This window comes from Megascapheus bottae, chromosome 21 (genome assembly GCF_031878675.1).
Source record: "Megascapheus bottae isolate mThoBot1 chromosome 21, mThoBot2.hap1, whole genome shotgun sequence".
Classification (NCBI taxonomy): Eukaryota; Metazoa; Chordata; class Mammalia; order Rodentia; family Geomyidae; genus Megascapheus; species Megascapheus bottae.
In genome coordinates, this window is record NC_143529.1 from 39,965,982 (window position 1) to 39,986,498 (window position 20,517).

The following is a 20,517-nucleotide window of genomic DNA, read 5'->3' on the forward strand; positions in this document are numbered from 1 at the left end:
CTGGGCCTGGGTGCTGTCCCTGAGCTCTTCAGCACAAGGCCATCGCCCTACCCCTTGAGCCACAGCGCCACCTCTGGTTTTCTGGTGGTTAACTGAAGAGTCTTGTGGACTTTTTTGACCGGGCTGGTTTGAACCAAAATATTCAGATCTCAACCTCAGATCTCAGCCTCCTGAGTAGCTAGAATTACAGGTGTGAGCCACTTCTATGGTTTGAAGATAAGAATCTCAAAGACTTTTCTGCCCAAGCTGACTGGCTTCAGATTTCAGCCTCCTAAGTGGCTGGGATTACCAGAGGGAGACACCAGCGCCTGGTGGGGAATTTTTTCTTTTTTCTTTTTTTTTGGTCAGTCCTTGGACTTTCTCCAGGCTAGAGCTCTACCACTTGAGTCTCAGCACCACTTCCGGCTTTTTTTCTATGTATGTGGTACAGAGAATCAAACCCGGGTCTTTGTGCATGCTAGGCAAGCACTCTACCACTAGGCCAAATTCTCGGCCCTGGGAATTTGTTCTTAATGTGGTGGTATATTCTCTCCCAGAATCTCTCTTGGCTCTCTCATCCTTCATGATTCTCAATCCTAGGCACCCCATAAATACTGTGGGCAATCACAATCTTGGTTTGTTCCCATGGTAGAAAGGAAACAAGCACTGAGTTAGGGTACAATTCCTAGTTAGTTCTGGTCATCATTATGAATTTATAATGATAAAGATGAGGAATCTCTGAAGGGAGAGCCCAAGCCCATGGCTTATGAACTGTCTACCAGCATGGTGAATTGCACATAGGATCTATCTTTACAATTCCTATATATTGTTGCTATTTGATCTGTCTTCAAGATAACCCCTTCTAACAGACATATATTTTATATAGCAGTCACAGCCTTCCAAGATGCTAGGATTAGACACAGGCCATTGACACACAGCTCTCAGCATATTGGTAAGACAGGGCCTTGCTAACATTTCCTTACATTGGTCTTAAATCACACTCCTCTCCTTTCTCCACCCCAAATATCTGTTTCTTTAAAAGTTACTTCTGGGGTTGTAGCTCAAGTGGTATATCACCAGTCATGAGTGAAAAAGCCAACCAAGAGTGTGAGGTCCAGAGTTCAAGCACCAGTACTGGCACACATTCAAGGAAGAATCAGAATAATAGTACTGTTTTCTTGTCCTCTTGTCTTCAGTAACACTACAGTGATAAAATTCTGTACAGGAAGCTGGGTGTGGTGGCTCACACCTGTAATCCCAGCTACTCAGGAGGTTGAGATATGAGGATTAAGGTTCAAAGCCAGCTCAGGCACAAACGAACCTGAGACTCTTATTTCCAATTAATCTCTAGAAAACCAGAAATGGGGCTTGGCTCAAGGGGTAGGGTGGTAGCCTTCAGATGAAGAGCTCAGAGACAGCGCCCAGTTCAAGTTCATGCCCCATGACCCACTAAAAAAAAAAAAAAAAAAAAAAAAAAAAAAATTCTGTACAGGAATAGTGACTGAAATTAGGGATTTAATTAAGCATGTGTACTTACTTAATGCTTAGATTAACAAGCCTGTAATTTTTTTTTTTTTTGGGTGGCTAATGGGGCTTGAACTCAGCCTGGGCGCTGTCCCTGAGCTCTTCAGCTCAAGGCTACAGCCCTACTCTTCAACCAAGCCCCATTTCCCATTTTCTAGAAGTCCTTTTGTGCCTGGCCTGGCTTTGAACCTTAATCCTCATATCTCAGCCTCCTGAGTAGCTAGGAGTACAGACATGAGCCATCACGTCCAGCCTGTAATTTATATTCTACCTAACATCTTAAAATATAATGGAACCAGGGGCCGGGAGTTTGGCCTAGTGGTTGAGTGCTTGCCTAGCATGCATGAAGACCCGGGTTCGATTCCTCAGTACCACATACATAGAAAAAAAAGCCAGAAGTGAGTGGTGCTGAGGCTCAAGTGGTAGAGCTCTAGCCTTGAGAAAGTCCAAGGACAGTGCTCAGGCCCTGAGCTCAAGCCCAGGACTGGCAAAAAAAAAAAAAAAAAAAAAAAAAAATATATATATATATATATATATAACGGAACCAGAAAATATCATTTTTACCAACCCCATGTTTCAGCTGTTAGCTTCTGGAAAGGAAAAAGCTGCTTTTGTGTGCTCCTGCCTGTTGCTGGGATTACTCTCTGATCCAGGCAGCCCAGGAGGAGCGTTATGACTTACGAGAAGTTGAGCATGGGCTGGCCCACGTGGGAGATGTGCACCTCCTCCAAGTACTGAAAAGGCTGCCGTGTTGGGAAGGTTCCGGCTCCTGGAGGGTCTGACAGCCAGGTGCCCAGCATCCAGGACAGGGGCTCCACCACTGGGTTCATCTTGGGAGGCTCTGAAACAAATAATGAGGCAGTGAGGGGATCCTTCTATCAGCAGCCAGCTGTGTTTCCTGAAGGAGTGCACTGCTACAGAAGGATGCCTTCAGCAGATGCATCTGAACAAGTTGTAAGATCTGTCTTCAGGATCTCTGCAGGACACACAAAATACAACCCAGAAGGCCTGTGGAGTAAAGGGAGGACTGAGAGTAGCTCCCAGTTGAGTCAGGGATCCTAGAATATGGATTTAACAAAGGAGATAGTGAGCAAAAGGAAGAAAATGGAGCCGAGGGTTGCAGAGCAGTATGATGCCAGGGAAGTGTTATAGGTGGGACTAGAGTTTGAGGCTGTTTGCAGGCGATGGATTCTCCCTTCCTGCTGGGTTACTGGAGGGCTTAGCTTTCTCATCTCACTAAGGGTACGGGTGAGGACCTGCCCACCTGTGCTGAAGCACCAGGACCAGAGCTCTGAGAACCCCTCAGCCTATGACATCACAGAGCTTCAGACTGACCTCAGCAGATGTTGAGATGCAAGAAATACAGGGGAGGAAGGAGGTCCAAAGTGCCCGGGATGAGAACACCAAGGGCAGCTAGCACTCATGGCGCAGTGGTGGAACTGGGGCATGAAGCAAGAATGGAAGTGGGCAGAGAGCACCAAGCAGGCACAGGAAAATCTGTCAGCCTGCACTGGGGTGAGGGAAGCCCATCCCTGCTCCAGGCCTCCTTGCCTTCTCAGGGTACTTGTTAAAAGCTGCAAAGCAGCTGTAAAGGAAGGATAAGACCATCCGAACTGAGATAAAACTTCCTAATTACATATAAGGGAACTTCATAATCTGGATTATTAACAGCCCTTGATGGAAGAACTTGATGGCAAAGCCTGTACATACTGTCACCTGAGACTACTCAATCATCTTACTCTGTATGTTAGACACTTCTGGGAAGAGAACATTAAGAGCTTGTCCACAGAATACTCAACCATGCCTCCTGGAGAGCTCTAGTGAGGGCTGTGAGCCTCATATAAACAAGTGAAATTACAGGGTATACTAGTGGAGAGCCAGAAAGGGAATGAGGGCTGTTGGGGAGACTGGTAGCAGAGGTTGGCCTGGGCCTGATGGCAGAGGTAGAAATAATGCAAAGGACAAGGTTCTAGATCTACTTGAAGGGCAGAACTGACAGTTGGCTGATAGACACAGAAGAGGTCACCTGGAGGTTTTGGTCCTGAGCAGCTGAGAAGACAAGCTGCTTGCTCTAACTGAAAAAGATGTGGAAGATAAAGAGCTCAGAGAGGAGGTCTCATAGACGATAATCCTCAAAGCCCACTCATCTGCCTCAGATGAGCTCTTGGGCCTGTGAATGTGTGGAACATATACCAGGCAGCAGTGAGAAACCACTGTGCAGTCTGCTTTGCCTACCCATGGGCTGGACTCTATACTACACTGAACACAGCCAAGCTTCTAAAGCCCCTGCACTGTGGTAGTCCCAAATCGAAGCTCTGATAGGGCGTTCTTACCAGTTGATCATTGATCTTCAGCTACAGTGCGGGGCTGGCACAAGCTTGGCCACCTTGTACCCTGGGGCTTGGGATCATGAGATTGGTTTGCTAGTAATCTAATGTCTAGAACCCCCTCCAAATCCCCAGAAACAGTGACTGCAACTGCAACCACAGCATATACACAAGCTCTCCAGTGTGGGCTCCACTCCATGTGAGTGTGGGCAGGAGAAGACAAATGCTGTGCCCCAGGGGGGTCTTTGTGGGGTCCCAGAGAGGCAGGTGGGATGTCCTGCACGTTGCTTGGGAAATGCCAGTTCTTTACAAAGCCCTTCTCACACCCTTTGGAGACTGCTAGGCTTGAAATCTCACATGAAAGCTCGCCCTAGAAGCATGCAGCATGTCTGTCAGTGGGCATGTGCTGCGAGCCTGTGTGTCCTGTATGTGGATTCTGTGAGTACATATGGTCTGTGAGTATGTTCCTGTCTGCCAGCACTCTTGTCTCCACTCTCCTCAGAAGTTTTTTTGTTTTGTTTTGTTTGTGGGTCGTGGGGCTTGCACTTGGCCTGGATGAAGGCCCTGAGCTCTTCAGCTCAAGGCTACTGCCCTATCCTTAGATCTGGACATTGTCCCTTAGCACTTCAGCTCAAGGCTACTACTGCCCTACCCTTTTGTGCCTGTGCTGGCTTTGAACCTTGATCCTCAGATCTCAGCCTCCTGAGTAGCTAGGATTACAGGCTAGAGCCACTGCTCCACTTCAGGAAGTTTTTAATCTGTCCTGTAGCCAGGAAGGAGGGGATGAGCCATGTCTGCTCCCTAGGGTGGAAGGCTTGCAGAGGAGGCAGTACAGAAATTCTGGCTTCCTTAGGAAGGGCCTGCCTGCTCTTAGGAGGCAGAGCTAGGACTGGTCCTGACCACAAGGATCCTGTCCCCGCTTCAGGCCCTGTGTTCTGGATCCCAGACCTACAGCTTACTAAGGGGAAATTTCAACAGATGCAGTGGTGGCAATAGCACCAATCCACCCCAGATCTAGATGTCCTCCTTCAGGCCAGTACCTGCTTGAGCCTACAATGGCTAGCCTGCCCATCCTGGCCTCCTGCCCCTTTATCTCTACCCCTTCCTGTACGGCCATGCTCAACCTCTCTCCCAGAGTCCCCTGGTCCTCTATTCATTGCTAGATGATACCTTCTACCTTCAATAACAAGCCTTGCCAGGCATGGTGGCTCACGTCTATAATTCTACTCAGGAAGTGGAGATCTGAGGATTGCACTTCAAAGCCAGCCTGGGCATGAAAGTCCATGAGACTCTTACTTCCAATTAACCACTAAAAACTGGATATGGTTCTGTGGCTCAAGGGGTAGGGTGCTAGTCTTGAGCTTGAAGAGATCAGGAACAGGGCCCACACCCAAACCAAACAACAAAAAACCAAGCCTGATCCTCTCTGAGACAGTGACTTCTGCCCCTCCCCCACTCCTGCGTCCTACTGGGGAGACCCTGAGGGATCAGAAGGGAAAATCCTCAAATACTGAGGGTTAGAGATAAGGAAAGATAAGTCAGAGATAGAAAAAGGTAAACAATAAAGATAACAGACAAGGACAACAATAGAAAAGAATCAATAATGGAAAAAAAGAATAAGGACAACAATAGAAACAAGGACAGAGATGCAGAGAGAGATCAGAAAACCAAGATAGAGATTTTTTTTTCCTTCTAATTTCTGGGACTTTAATTTAGGGCCTTGAACTCTAGGCTTGACGTTTTCACTCATAGCTAGAGCTCAACCACTTGACCCATGCATCTACTTCCAGATTTTTGCTGGTTAACTAGAGGTTAGAATTGGGTAGGTTGGCAGGGGCTGGCTTCAAATTATGATTCTCAGATCTCAGCTTCCTGAGTAGCTACTACTCTAGGTGTGAGCCACTGGCACTCAGCTTATCTGAGGACTTTTCTGGGAATATGATCAATAAGTGAGTATCATCTCTGCCAATTCTAGGAATTTAGGAAAAAACGAAGATGGCAATCAAAAACTTTCCCCTAACCTAAATTTTCAGGGGAAACAGATCATAGATATAATCCTCAGTCACCTAGGGCCTCAACTAAAGGACAGCTGAATGTAAGAGGCTGGGATCCAGGCAGGATTCTGAACCCTGAGGCCTAGGAGGTTCCTCTGGTCTTAGATGTAGACAGGCAACTCCTATATTCAGCAGATGCTGGTACACTTGGCAGTATGGTGATGTGTGGTCAGATCATCAGAAAACCAGACACTCCTGGTCAGGTGTGCTGCATATGGCACTCAGAGGAAAAGTGTGTTTGCAGCCACTGCTTTCTACCAGCTAAGTGTGAAGCACTACAGGGCAAAGGCAGGCAGTTACAGAATGGAAAGAAAGTACAATGCAACTTACCAACAGAACACACTGTGGCTACCACACCACATCCTCTTATTGAGTTACGTTTGAGATCAGACTCTGTAGTCCAGGTTGGCAGTGACCTGGTGATGCTCCTTGCCTCAGCTTCCATAGGGCTGGAATCACAGGGGTCTGCCACTATGCCTGGCCACCACAGCCTTTAGAAACTGAGTCTATGGCTGGTGTTAGGTTTCTGCTTTTGGTTTCTTTTTCCTTCCTCTTTTTTTCCCTTTGGTCATGGGGCTTTAACCCTGGGTCTGGGAGCTGTCCCTGAGCTCTTCAGCTCTACCACCCTACTCCTTGAGCCACATCGCCACTTCCTCTCTTTTTTTTCCTTTATTTTTATTTTTTGCCAGTCCTACAGCTTGAACTCAGGGCCTAAGCACTGGTTTTGGGCTTTCTCAAGGCTAGTGTTCTACCATTTCAGCTACAGCATCATTTCTGTTTTTTTTTTTTCTATGTATGTGGTATCCAGGAATCGAACCCAGGGCTTTGTGCATGCTAGGTAAGCACTCTTACCACTAGGCCAAACTCCCAGCCCTTTTTTCTTTAAATTAAAAAACAAATGTTATTCTAAATATGATGTATAGAGGGGTTACTTTTTTATTTTTAGGGAGCAGTGGAGGAGAGAAGAAATGGAGGGAGGAAGGGTGAACAAATAAAAGTTATGGGATTCAGTATACACTATGCGGAACTACGCTATTTGTAGACAAGGATGGGAGGGGGAAACTGAGGTAAAGCAAAGGAAGAGGTGACATTGTCCAAATTGTACTCATTATCTGACTTAAATTGAGGCAGTTGCCTTTTCTGAAGACTGACCATATACTATACACATAAAACTTGAAATGGCAAGAAAACCAATGGTGAGTCATGAGCTGGTAGAAGTTGGGAGAGGGGCAGAAGAAAAAGCTAAATTAAATCACCAGCCAAATGGAAGTAGCCCAGGAAATTCTGTTATGGGGAACAGCTCCAATACAAGACAGAGAAGAGCTAAAAAAAAAAAAATCAAGAAACAATGAAATACAGCAAAGCCTCTTCACTGCTGAACGCCTCATGAGTATGAAGCAGGGCCCAGGAATTCCGCTGTAAGAACAGGCTAACAGGGAAACACCGGGTGGCTGATGCCTGTAGTCCCAGCTACTCATGAGGCTGAGATCTGAGGATCAAGGTTCAAAGCCAGCCCGGGCGCAAAAGGACCCAAGACTCTTATCTCTAACCTCTAGAACATGGGAAGTGGGGCTTGGCTCACGAGTAGCATGGTAGCCTTGAGCTAAAGAGCTCAGGGACAATGCCCAGGCCCAAGGGTAGGGCAGTAGCTTTGAGCCAAAGAGCTCAGGGAAGGTGTTCAGGCAGAATTCGAGCCCCATGACCCACCAAAAAAAAAAAAAAAAGAGAACACAGGTCCATACCAGCATCAGACATGAATGCTGCCTACCGCACGATGCATCACAGAAGTGGAAACAAGTAAACAAAGGCAGTATGTCCCAGACCATAAATACTGGTTAGCCCTAAAAAGAAATGAAGGCGGCACCAGTGGTTCACATTTATAACCTGAACTACTCAACCCTAAAAAGGAATGAAGGCGGCACCAGTGGTTCACAGCTACCATCCCTAGTTACCCAAGAAGCTGAGGTTAGAAGATGGCAAGTTGAAATCATCCAGGTAGAAAAGTCTGAGAAAGTCCATTTTCAATTAACCAGCAAAATGCTGACTGGAAGCATGACTCAAGTGGTAGAGTGCCGGCAAGCAAGTCAAGTCCACATGCAAGACCCTGAATTCAAGCTATGGTACTGGCAAAAGAAAAGAAAAAAAAAGGAAAAAAGGAAGACTATGTTAAAACAAGAGTAAACTTTTAAAAACATCATACTCTGTCCAAGAAGACAGTCTCATGGATGTCCATCACACTAACTGAAGACAGGTGGTCAGTGTTTCTCCATAGCCCCAAGACTACAGCAGATAATACGGCAGTAAGGCCCTCACAGCTAGCCAACATGTGCCACACATAGGCTACAGACATGAGCTGTCAGCAGGGCAGCAGAGGCCACATTGGTTCACCTGAAGGGTGGCTGGTCCAGAGATAGGCTGTAAGTATAAGATGTGTAAGTATAAGATGTGCCCTGTGCACTGGCTTTCGAAAAACAATCTAAAACTGAATTCCTTTTTTTTGTTCAGTCGTGGGGCTTGAACTCTGGGCCTGGGTGCTATCCCTGAGCTCTTCAGCTCAAGGGTAGTGCTCTACAACATTGAGCCACAGCACCGCTTCCAGTTTTCTGGTGGTTAATTGGAGAGAAGAGTCTCACCCACTTCCATGCTCAGGCTTGGCTTTGAACCACAATCCTCAGCAATTAGCCTCCCAAGTAACTAGGATTACAGGCATGAGCCACCAGTGCCCACCTCGAATTACATTTTGATTCCAAAATTCCAACTATCTTGATCATTTTAAATTAGTGGTTGTCACATACTGAATAATGTTTTAAATAATAAGGGTTAGATAAAAGTAGTTTTATTGAAGTGGTGCTGTGGCTCAAAGGAGAATACTAGCCTAGTGCAAAAAGAGCTCAGCAACAGTCCCAGGACCTGAGTTCAAACCCCATGACTGACAAAAACAGACGACAACAACAAGAGTATCTTTTTCACCTTTCTAAAGTGACAATTTAGGTGGCACTGGACAAGCACCATCCATATTCAGCACTGGGACTAAGCACTGTTTCCTCTCAGGAACTGCTGTGTAAGACAGACTTTATCAGGCCATGTGAGGGGGCCTAGCAATCCAGGGCTTGTTTGGGATTAAAACAGCCCACCTCCTAAACACTTACTCCAATTTTTAAGAATTCTGTGGCGTGGGAACCCCCACAGCCTGTCTGTGTGGTTCATGGGCTGCCACTGCCTTGGTCAGGCCAGGGGGGCCTACTGGATGCAGTAGCCACAGCTGCTCTACAGCACTGATCATCCTGTCCTCTTCCTTTCTTCCTCTGGCTGGAGCGTGTAAACCTTGTACACCTGACCAATGGCTGATGAACTCTAGAAAAATGTTTGCTCAGAGTATAATTATGGCCTAAACCTGAAATGACATCCTAATGCTTGCTTGAATGCGTGGTGGCACTATGTAGTGGAGATGCTACATTGGTGGCAGGGTCAAGTTGGAAGAAGTACATCAGTAAGCATTCCTCTGGGGCAAGTTATCCTGCCTATTCTCTCCCCCCTCCACCCAGAGTCTTGAACTCAGGGCCTGAGCAGTCCTTGGGCTTTCTCAAGGCTAGAGCTCTGCCACTTGAGTCACAGCACCACTTCCAGCTTTTTCTATGTATGTGGTACCGAGGAATCCAACCCAGATCTTTGTGCTTGCTAGGCAAACACTCTACCTGTAGGCCAAACTCTCGGCCCTCTCTCCCCGCCTCTGTTTTATTCTCTGTCTGCAATGAGGTGAGGAACCCTCTCCATCCTATGTTCCTGCTGCCACGTTCTGCTCAAGTGCATGTGGCCAGGACACCAGGGAATAAACCCTCCGAAACTTAGACCAAATGAATTTTTTCCCCTTTAAGAAGTTCTCTAATAATTTGGTAACAGTGGTGTAAGAATAACTAGCAAGTAGGCTTCCTGCTGTATTCATTGCACTGGCTAGCACACTTACTGGCTGCAATCAGGAGGGACTGACCCACTCACAGAAGTATTCAGTTACCAGCGCAACAAAAAGCGAAGGGACAGAACAATAAAACTCACCATAAAATATCTGTGAGAACTTGGCTATAGGGTTGGTGAGGAAAGGGGAGCATTAGCCTGGAGCAAGAACCAGGCTTCTGCAAAGTCTGGCCGGGTTTAACTGCACATCCAGAGTCGAAATGCCTTCATATAGAGAAGAGAAAACAGTGCCAAGTGCTGCTACCTTCGGCTTCCCTCAGTTCTAGGCAGATATTTTTGTTGTTGTTAAACTCGGGGCCTAGGCACTGTCCTTGTGCTTCCACTTCCAGCTTTTTCCGTATATGTGGTACTTAGGAATGGAACCCAGGGCTTCCTGTACGCTAAGTAAGCACTCTACCACTAGGCCACACTCCCAGCCCTAGGCAGAGATATCTAAGAGAAGGAATTCAGACAAGATGTCAAAAAGGGTCAATCACAAGGAGATGCAAAGGAGAGAGAGATGGGGGAGCCTCAGCAGAAATCAACATGGGTTTGCTCCAGAAGCATTCTGTGGTCAAGTCATGGGCAGGTCCAGAAAGGTGAAGGACTAGGACAGGCTGAACTGGGGCAGAGCCTCTGAGTCAGGCCACCAGACCTACAAATTGCCTGGCATCCAGCAATTCCTTTGGGCATGTGTGTATGAGGCACGTCTTGGCTGTGCTGTGCTGTAAGAGTGTGATCTAGGTTTTAGTCTGTCCTTCCATGCTCAATAACACGTGTCACCACATCTAGGTGAGTCTTGCTCAACAGGAGCTGCAGGAGGGAGGTACTGGTGTTGGGAGTGAGGACTCGAGAAGAGGGGCTGGAGAGGGGAGATCTGGAGCCAGTGTGACAGGATCACCAGAAGAACCACACAGGTGATGGGTCAGAGAAGCCAGTGTCCAAGGCTGTGGCAAGACTGTGAAGTACTGTGTTCCAGAAAAGCTGAGGAGGTAGACAGCAGTCTCAGGCCTGCACAGACCACCAAGGAGGACACCTGGGCAGAGGACTGGTAGTCCTATGGGGGAGCAGGCAGGGACAGACTGCAGATTTCTGCTGCTCATCAATTCTGGCTGAAATTAATTCATCAAAAGAGGTTGTTAAATTAATGTGACTAATTAAATTGATTTAAACTTGTTCTATTAACTGTGGGTCAGTGTGACATGGGAAACACACATTGATCCTTGGCAGGCCCATCCACAAGTTCAGCAGGTCCTTCAGAAGGAGAACTCGGGTACCCTGCACCCACATGTCCAGGGCTCCTATGTGGCAGGAGAGGTCCCTGTCACAGACAGGGGCCAACCACACAGCACTTGGAAATGAAAGGAGAAGCAGGATGAGGAGAGTCTATGGTGACACTAGAAGACCCATGCCAGGGTAAAAACTGGGACTAGAAGTGAAGGGAGGGCCACCAAATCCATATACCAGGCGGGTGCCAGGTGTTTGGCCTAGTGGTAGAGTGCTTGCCTAGCATGCATGGAGATCCGGGTTTGTTTCCTCGGTACCACATACACAGGAAAAAGCCGGAAGTAGTGCTGTGGCTCAAGAGGTAGGGCGGTAGCCTTGAGCTGAGGGACAACACCTAGGCCCAGAGTTCAAGCCCCAGAACTAATTATTAAAAAAAAAAAAAAAACAACACACAACAAGGAAAGAAAAGGAAGAGGAGATGGAATAAAAAAAAAGAAAAGAAAAAAAAATATAAGGATCTAGCTTATTTGCAACTTTCAATTTCCTTAAATAAATAAGACAGGTTTCTATATATACTTTTTCTGATTTCATTTTTCTTTTATTATATCTCCAGCAAAATGCAAAAATAGAAATTTAAATTTTCTACAAATAACATTTAAATTTCCATTTTTATGTCCCTAGACATTGAAAGCAGGCTTACCCATCCCTATGTTTTCTGAACTCCAGCAGGACACACTGTCAAGGTTCCTCAAGGTTGTTTTCTGCCAATTGACGGGAAATGTTTGTACCTGGCTGCTAATGTGCTTCCGGAAGTGAATGACAAATCCTAAGAGAGCATTCTGGGAAATGTAGTCCACTATCAAAGATGACTTCCCACAAGAAAATAGAAGACAAGTATTGGAAGCCGTGTGCAGGGTCAGGCTGGCCCATGAATCTGCATCACTGAGTAAGATAACCACACAAAGAAATAAGTTTGTCACGTATGAATGCCATGCTTCACTTTGAGCTATATCATCGGTATTGTGAATCACTTTCTGCTGAGACTTGATTACCATTGGCTACGAATGTGTTATTGCTTTATCACTCTCTGCTGAGACCTATAGTGAGAGTAAACACGTGGACCTGCCCTACCTTTGTGCTGATAAGCTCCTATACCCTGTATTAGCTGAATGGACTTTCTCAATAAACGAGCCTTCCTACTTACTATGTCAACTGAACAGGAAAGCAAAGAACTACTTCATTAGATGGGGAAAACACATTGACCCAGGCACATAACAGAAGCTAGAACAGTTATTCTTAGGGCTTCTGAAGTGTAGTTTTAGATCTTAAAGTCAGCTGGTCTGGCTGGAAGAGTAGCTCAAGTGTAGAGTACCTGTCTAGCAAGCACAGCTCCCCAAGTTCATACACAGTATTGCCATTAAAAAAAAAGAGAGGGGCTGGGAGTTTGGCCTAGTGGTAAAGTGCTTGCCTAGCATGCACGAAGACTCGGGTTCAATTCCTCAGTACCACATACATAGAAAAAAGCCAGAAGTGGTGCTGAGGCTCAAGTGGTAGAGTTCTAGCCTTGAGAAAGTCCAAGGACAGTGCTCAGGCCCTGAGCTCAAGCCCAGGACTGGCAAAAAAAAAAAAAAAAAAAAAAAAAAAAAAGATAGCGAGAAAGCAGACCTCCCACTTATCTTGGCTTGGGGATAACATGAAGTCATGAAGTCGGGACAGGCTCATCAGCATAATGGGATGGGAGAGCTTCCAGGTTTCAATTTCAGTGGTAAAAGGCATGGAAATTACATTCCCATCCTACAGTAAGAAAAGGATAGATGGGAACAAAGAAGGAAATGAGGCCAGTGGCAACTCTCCCAAAACAGAAGCAGCCCAGATTAGTATACTTAGGGCACAAATGATAGAGGGGCTGGGAGTTTGGCCTAGTGGTAGAGTACTTGCCTAGCATGCACGAAGACCTGGGTTCAATTCCTCAGGACCACATACATAGAAAAAGCTGGAAGTAGTGTTGTGGCTCAAGTGGTAGAGCTCTAGCCTTGAGAAAGCCTAAGGACAGTGCTCAGGCCCTGAGTTCAAGAGCCAGGACTAGCAAAAAAGAAAAAGAAAGATAGAAAGAATTACTCTGACAGAGTAAATAATAGAAGTTTAAGCCCTCTTATTTCTAGAACTCCAGGATTTGAATATAACCTAAGAATTCAAATTTCTTCCTGCTACCTATTACACCAAATTTTAGTAAGATCAGCTAATTTTAAGCTATTGGATCCATGCCTCGAAAACGTTGGTTATTAGCCCTTCCCATAATAATTAACATCATCACATTCATTTTCTTTTTCTTTTTTTACTCTCACCTTAGGAACCTTAATTGTTTTCATAATCTCACACTGAATAGTAACATGAGTCAGATTAGAAATCAATATACTTGCAATAATTCATTAATAACATTAATAATGCTCTACTGAAGCAGCTACAAAATATATCTTACCCAGGGACACTCAGGCTAGAGATTCCCAGAGGACCTAGTGACAAAAACAGGAAGATAGAGGATGTTGAAGCCTCTGGCACCTATTGCCACCATGGAGAGAAAACACCCCCACCCAAGTCAGTTCAGGGTGCTACCTCACACCAGTTTACCTCCCTTTCTGCCATCTACCCCTCATTGCTGTCCTGGATGAGCTCCTGCACTAGCCCTCAGACCAGGCTAAAAATCAAAATGGAGCTAGATATGGAGGCATATACTTGGAATCCCAGAACTCAGAAGGCTGAGCCCAAGAGAGTAATAGCCTGTGGAGGGCTTGAGGAATCTTAACTGTAGAATGTGTGCTTAGCTGAAGCCAATGAAATCACTCTTCACAGGCAAGGAAGAAACACTTCAGGTAAAAACCGAGGGAGTTTATTCCTTGCAAGGAGTATGGAAAGACTTTCATGGAAAAGTACATGATATAGTTCAGAAACAAACACGCACCAAGAAAGGAAGAGCATCATCAAAAAAATAAGGTAAAGCAAATCTCCTTTTTTCTTTTGCAGTGCTCAAGACTAAACTCAAGGCTTCACACATGCTAAGTTTCTCTTATTCTTTTTTTTTGGGGGGGGGGTGGGGAGGCTTGAACTTGGGTCCTGGGTGCTGTTCTTTTATTTTTTGTGGGTTATAGAGCTTGAACTTAGGCGCTGTCCCTGAGCCCTTTAGCTCAAGGCTATCACCCTACCCTTGAGCCAAGCCCCAGTAGCTAAGATTACAGGTGTGAGCCACTAGTGCCTGGCTCTAATTCATTTTTCTTTTCTTTTCTTTTTTTTTTTTTTTTGTCGGTTGTAGTGATTGAACTCTGGGCCTGGGCGCTGTGCCTGAGCTTTTCAACTCCAGGCTACTGCCCTACCCCTGGGCCTGGGTGTTGTCTCTGACTCTTCAGCTCAAGGCTACTGCCCTACTCCTTGAGCCACAGTGCCACTTCCAGCTTTCTAGTGGTTAACTGGAAGTAAAAATCTCACAGTCTTTAGTGCCCAGGCTGGCTTTGAAACTTGATCCTTAGATCTCAGCCTCCTGAGTAGCTAGGGTTACAGGCGTGAGCCCACCATACCCTGCCTGGATCTTATTCTTTTTTTTTGTAGGTCATGGGGCTTGAACTTGGCCTGGGCACTGTCCCTGAGCTCTATAGCTCAAGGTTACCACCCTGCCCCTGGGCCTGGGCACTGTCCCTGAGCTCTTCAGCTCAAGGCTACCACCCTACCCTTGAGCCAAGCCCCACTTCCCATTTTCTAGAGGTTAATTGAAGATAAAAGTCTCAGGTCCTTCTGTGCCCTGGCTGACTTTGGACCTTGATCCTCAGATCTCAGCCTCCTGAGTAGCTAGGATTACAGGTGTGAGCCACCAGGCCCAGCTCTGGATCTTATTCTTAATTAACCTTTTAGTAACTGTGTTATTGTACTTGAATAAAGTGAAATGACTGACAACAATCCATTCCAGAAAGAAGAGGGACTGTGAAGGGCAGAGGAGAAGTATATGGTGTTGCTAAAGATGGACTTGACTAATTCTGAATGTTGCAGCACCAGAGTCTGAGACTCTTATCTCTGATTAACCACCACAAAGCTGGAGGTGGAACTGTGGTTTAAGTTGTGGAGAGCTTGATCTGAGGGGGAAAAAGTTAAGGGACTTAGTGAATGATGTAAGTCCTCTGAATATCGAATGAACTGTTTAACAAACTGAATACCAGCAAGTGGGGGTGGGGGTGGTAATTAAGTGGGGAGGGGGGAGGCACAGGAATGGAGAAAGGGTAAACAAATGCAGTCTTACCACATTCAATGTATATTATGCAAAAACTGAACTATGTATCTTGAGGGTAGGGATGGCATGGGGAAAACTGGGTAAAATGGAGAAGGTGACATGATCAAGAGGTATCAGAACCGGTTTAAGGAAATGCTGACTCTCTGTAATTTAGAATTAAAAAAATAAAAAAATTTAAAAGGGACATCACTCAACACTCAAGCCCTGCACTCAAGCTTCAGTACTGGTAGAGAAAAAAAAAAGACAAAGGAAATTAGGGAATAAAATAAAAGAAGCAAATAGAAAGCAGTTATAAACATGGCTGATATTAATTTCAATAATCACTGTAAATAAAAATGGTTTAAATATGGCAATTAAAATGTCAGCAGATTTAAAATAAAAAGACAATGAGAAACCTGCTTTAAATACACATATGGCTTAAAAGTAAAGAGAAGATTGGTTATATTGGTACTTATTTATGAATTAATACTTGAGAATCTGAGACAGAGGGGTATTAAGTTTGAATGGATCTGGAACTCCAAGACTATATATATATATATATATATATATATATATATATATATATATATATATAAAATATATAAAGTGTGACTGTCGTCTCAGAAAAAGGAAGGAAAAAAAGGTAAAATACAGGCCGGGAGTTTGGCCTAGTGGTTAAAGTGCTTGCCTAGCATGCATGAAGACCCGGGTTCGATTCCTCGGTACCACATACATAGATAAAAGCCAGAAGTGGTGCTGAGGCTCAAGTGGTAGAGCTCTAGCCTTGAGAAAGTCCAAGGACAGTGCTCAGGCCCTGAGCTCAAGCCCAGGACTGGCAAAAAAAAAAAAAAAAGGTAAAATACACCATGCTAACTATTTTTTTTAACACTATTTATAGTAATGTCAGAAAAACATTTACCAAGCATAAAGAAGGATATGTCATTACACTGAAGGTATCAACTCTTCAAAACATTGGAGGACTCACTCAGTCATAGGGTTTAATGTCCTTCATGACAGCATCAGATTTGGTGAGACAAGTGGTTAAGACTGAATGGAGAAGCAGATGTGTCCATTCTTACAGCTGCCAGAAGAGGACAGGTCAAGCAAGCAGAAAGTCAGGAATGCTACAACTGAATGTCCACAGCCCCACCCAAGAAGGACCTAACAAGGTATATCAGTACTACTTTAGCAAGCAACACATTCCTCTCAAATTCACCTGGAACACTTAAGGAAGACCACTTCCATGTACTAGGCCATTTGAAAGACAGAAATGATGCTGCATCATTTCTGCTCAAATAGGAGTTAAACTAGCATGCTCAATGGAGTTAAACTAGAAAATTAGAAGTGCAAGGGATTGGGGTGACGTGTGGCTCTAGAAAGAGCCCTTGTCTGAGTTGCTTTAACACCACCTCAGCCAGCCCAAAAGTTCTCTGAACCACTTTCTTTGGGATTTTCACAGTGCCCTCTCTGTGGAGGCATCAATGATTAAATCATTAGCCGTGCAAGATTAACTCAATCTCCAGCTAGCACCTCTCCCCTCCATAAAAGCAGGGTGGCACTTTCAAACTTTCTAATTATCAGGCTGATTCCATCCCTCACAAGTGGCCTCTTTAGCACAACACCCCACTACCTCTTCTCTACCTCCCTCCACTGGACAGGGGCTTATAATGAATAACTAAAGATATATACCACTTAGGAAATTCTAAAGGTTTTAGGAGCTCTGTGCCGGAACTAGGCATAGAACAATCTATATTTCTTTCCTTTTCCTTCTTTCTTTAGCTGATAGTAGGGCTTGAACTCAGGGCCTCACTCTCACTTGGCTTGCTTGATTACTACTATTGCTTTACTACTAGGGATACCCTGTAGCATGCATTTTACTAGTTAATTGGATATAGAATCTCATGGACTTTTCTGCCTGAGTTATCTCTGAACTTCTATCTTCAACCTCCCCAGTAGCTGGGACTACAGGCATAAACTACCAGTGTCTGGCTTCAAATCTATTTCTTTTCTTTTTCTTCTGTTCATGGGGTTTGGATTTGGCTAGGGCACTGTCCCTGAACTCTTCAATTCAAAGCTACCACCCTACCCCTTGAGCCACAGCACCACTTCTGGTTTTCTGGTAGTTAACTGCACATAAGAGTCTCTAAATCTATTTGTGTGTGTGTGGGGGGGGGTATGGGGCTTGAACTGGGCCTGAGTGCTGTCCCTGAGCTCTTCAGCTCAAGGCTACCACCCTACCCTAGAGCAGCCAAGCCACTTTTCCTATTTTCTAGAGGTTAATTAGAGATAAAAGTCTCTGGTCCTTTTGTGCTTGGGCTGGCTTTGAACCTTGATCCCCAGATCTCAGCCTCCTGAGTAGCTAGGATTACAGGTGTGAGCCACCCTGCCTGGCTCTATTTCTTAATTACATCACAACCTCATTTTGAACCAAGGATTTGGCATTTCATCACAGCTTTTAATCTCATCCTATTCTACCTAGAGATGGGAGAAGAAAAGGAGATAAAAGACATATAGATTAGAAAGGGAGGGGGACAAGACAAAACAAACAACAAAAAAAAATACCTCACAAGTATCTCTTCATAGAGAATCTAAGACTGCAGAAAATCCAGTGAATCCAAAACAATAAAAACCTCCTGGAAACTCTGGGCACTGGAGGCTCATGCCTGTAATCCTAGTTACACAGGTGGCTGATATCTCAAGATTGGTGGGCACAAAGCCAGTCTGGGAATAAAAGTTCATGAGACTTTTTTTCTCACTTGGTTATGGGGCTTGAACTCAGGGCCTGGGCACTGTCCCTGAGCTCTTCAGCTCAAGGCTACTGCCCTAACCCTTGAGCCACAGCCCGACTTCTGGTATTCTAGTGGTTAAAGCTAAGAGTCTCATGGACTTTACTGCCAGGGTTGGCTTTGAACTGTGATTCTCAGATCTCAGCCTCCTGAGTAGCTAGGATTACAGGTATGGGCCACCAAGACTCTTATCTCCAATAAACTACTCAACCCCCCCCAACCCCCCAAGTGGCACTGTGGCTCAAGTATAGACTGCTAACTCTGAAGATAAAGAGGCTCAGGGATGGTACCCAGACCCTGAATTCAAGCCCTAGGACTGACAAACAATATAAAAACTCAACAGAAAAAGAAACAACCCAATCAAATGGTAGGCCAGGGATCTGGACACTTCACCACAGAAAATATAAGGGTGGCAAAAAAAAAAAAATCATACCTCACTATAGAACAGTCAATTAAAATAATGAGGTACTTCTATACCTGCTGAAATAGTTAAAATCCAAAGATCTGGGAACACCAAATGTTGAAGGATGGGAGTAACAAGTCTTCTTATTACTTTTGACATTGTCAAATAGTGCACACACTTAGGAATGTAGCTTAGAAGTTTCTAACAAAGCTAAATCTATGATCCCGTAACAACTTGTAGGTCTGTAACAAATTACAATGAAAACTTACATCCATATAAAAACCAGCAAGTAAGCAAGGAATAGCATTGCAGAAAAAAGGGACAGAAGGGATACATTGAGGCTGTTCTGGGAAATACAATGAATTCTCTATTGAAAACAAAAGAAGGCTACAGGCTCATGCCTATAACCCTGGCTACTGAAAAGGTAAAAATGGCTAGGGCATGATGGCTCACACCTTGTAATCCTAGCTACTCAGGAGGCTGAGATCTGAGAATTGAGGTTCAAAGCCAGCCCAGGCACTAAAGTTAAAGTCCACGAGACTCTTAGCTCCAATTAACCAGCAGAAAACTGAAAGTAGTTCTGTGGCTCAAGGGGTAGGACGGTAACCTTGAGCTGAAGAGCTCAGGGACAATGCCCAGGCCCAGAGTTCAAGTCCCACCACCGACAAAACAAACAAACAAAAAGGTAGAAATAGGGAATATCATGGTTTGAGGTCAGCCTGAGCAAAATGTTCAAGAATCCATCTCAATCAAGAAAAGCTGGCCGGGAGTTTGGCCTAGTGGTTAAAGTGTTTGCCTTGCACGCACGAAGACCCGGGTTCGATTCCCTGGTACCACATATATAGAAAAAGCCAGAAGTGGTGCTGAGGCTCAAGTGGTAGAGTTCTAGCCTTGAGAAAGTCCAAGGACAGTGCTCAGGCCCTGAGATCAAGCCCAGGACTGGCAAAAAAAAAAAAAAAAAAAAAGAAAAGCTGACTGTGGTAGTGTACATATGTCATCTCAGCTATGTGGAAGGATCATAGTTCAAGCTAGCCCGGCATAAATGCAAGACTGTACTGGAAAAACAACTAAAGCAAAAAGGAATAGGGGCATACATAGCTGCCTGCCTAGCAAGCCTCATGCTCTAAGTTCAAAACCTGAACTGTGCTTTAGCTGGCACCAGGTGTCTGGCTTAGTGGTATAGAGTGCTTGCCTAGCATGCATGAAGACCCAGGTTCGATTCCTCAGTACCACATACATAGAAAAAACTGGAAGTGGCACTGTGGTTCAAGTGGTAGAACTCTAACCTTGAGAAAGCCCAAGGACAGAGCTCAGGCCCTGAGCTCAAGCCCAGGACTTGGGCACTTTAAATGGGACAAAGGTTTTCAGTGTTGATAAAAATCAGGAAAAATGCATGCATCTAACAATGTCTTAGCACAGCAAGATTTGACATATACACAGGAGAAATGGGAAGGTCCAGAATCTCAAGGGACCAATCTTCCATCCCAGAAATTAATGGACTGAGCAAGCACCTAACAGGAAGTCAGGTAACAGATCAGCTGATTCACACTGTGAGCAAAACCCCAGCCTTGGTGGGCAGGGGACCATGGAACCAACAAGCAGGTAAAGAGGACTAATCCTTTTTCAAACCACAGCACAAGTCACAAAAACAGACTGTGTGTGAAGCCACAATGTAACTTCAAAGGATTTCAAAGAGTAAAAGGCTCTAAAAGGCTCCAGATTATAGAACTAGGGTTTGATACAATAAAATTTAAAGCAGCTGTGTGCCAATGGCTCACATCTGCAATCCTAGGTACTCAGGAGGCTGAGATATGAATTTGAAGCCAGACCAGGAAGGTAAGTCTGTGAGACTCATCTCCAAAAAAAGCCAGAATTAGAGCTATTGCTCAAGAGGTACAAAAAGCTGAGCTACCAAAAGCTTAGGGACAGTGCCTATTCCCTGAGTTCAAGCAAGCACCAGCACACAGACACAAATTAAATTCTTTTTTTTTTTTTTTTTTTTTTTTTTGCCAGT

General features: G+C 45.0%; 1 protein-coding gene across 4 annotated transcripts in view; it reads right to left on the reverse strand.

The window, feature by feature from the left end:
- The window catches only part of Thap4 (THAP domain containing 4), a 38,683-nt gene that overhangs the window by 10,845 nt on the left and 7,321 nt on the right, over positions 1-20,517 (reverse strand). For 3 of the 4 annotated variants that reach the window (XM_090355198.1, XM_090355197.1, XM_090355199.1), the window contains exon 3: positions 2,185-2,344. In XM_090355198.1, the coding sequence (XP_090211324.1) occupies positions 2,185-2,344 (160 nt within the window). Of the gene's footprint in view, positions 1-2,184; positions 2,345-11,762; positions 11,860-20,517 lie in introns of those variants that run through there. The other variant, XM_090355200.1, reaches the window with a different exon arrangement.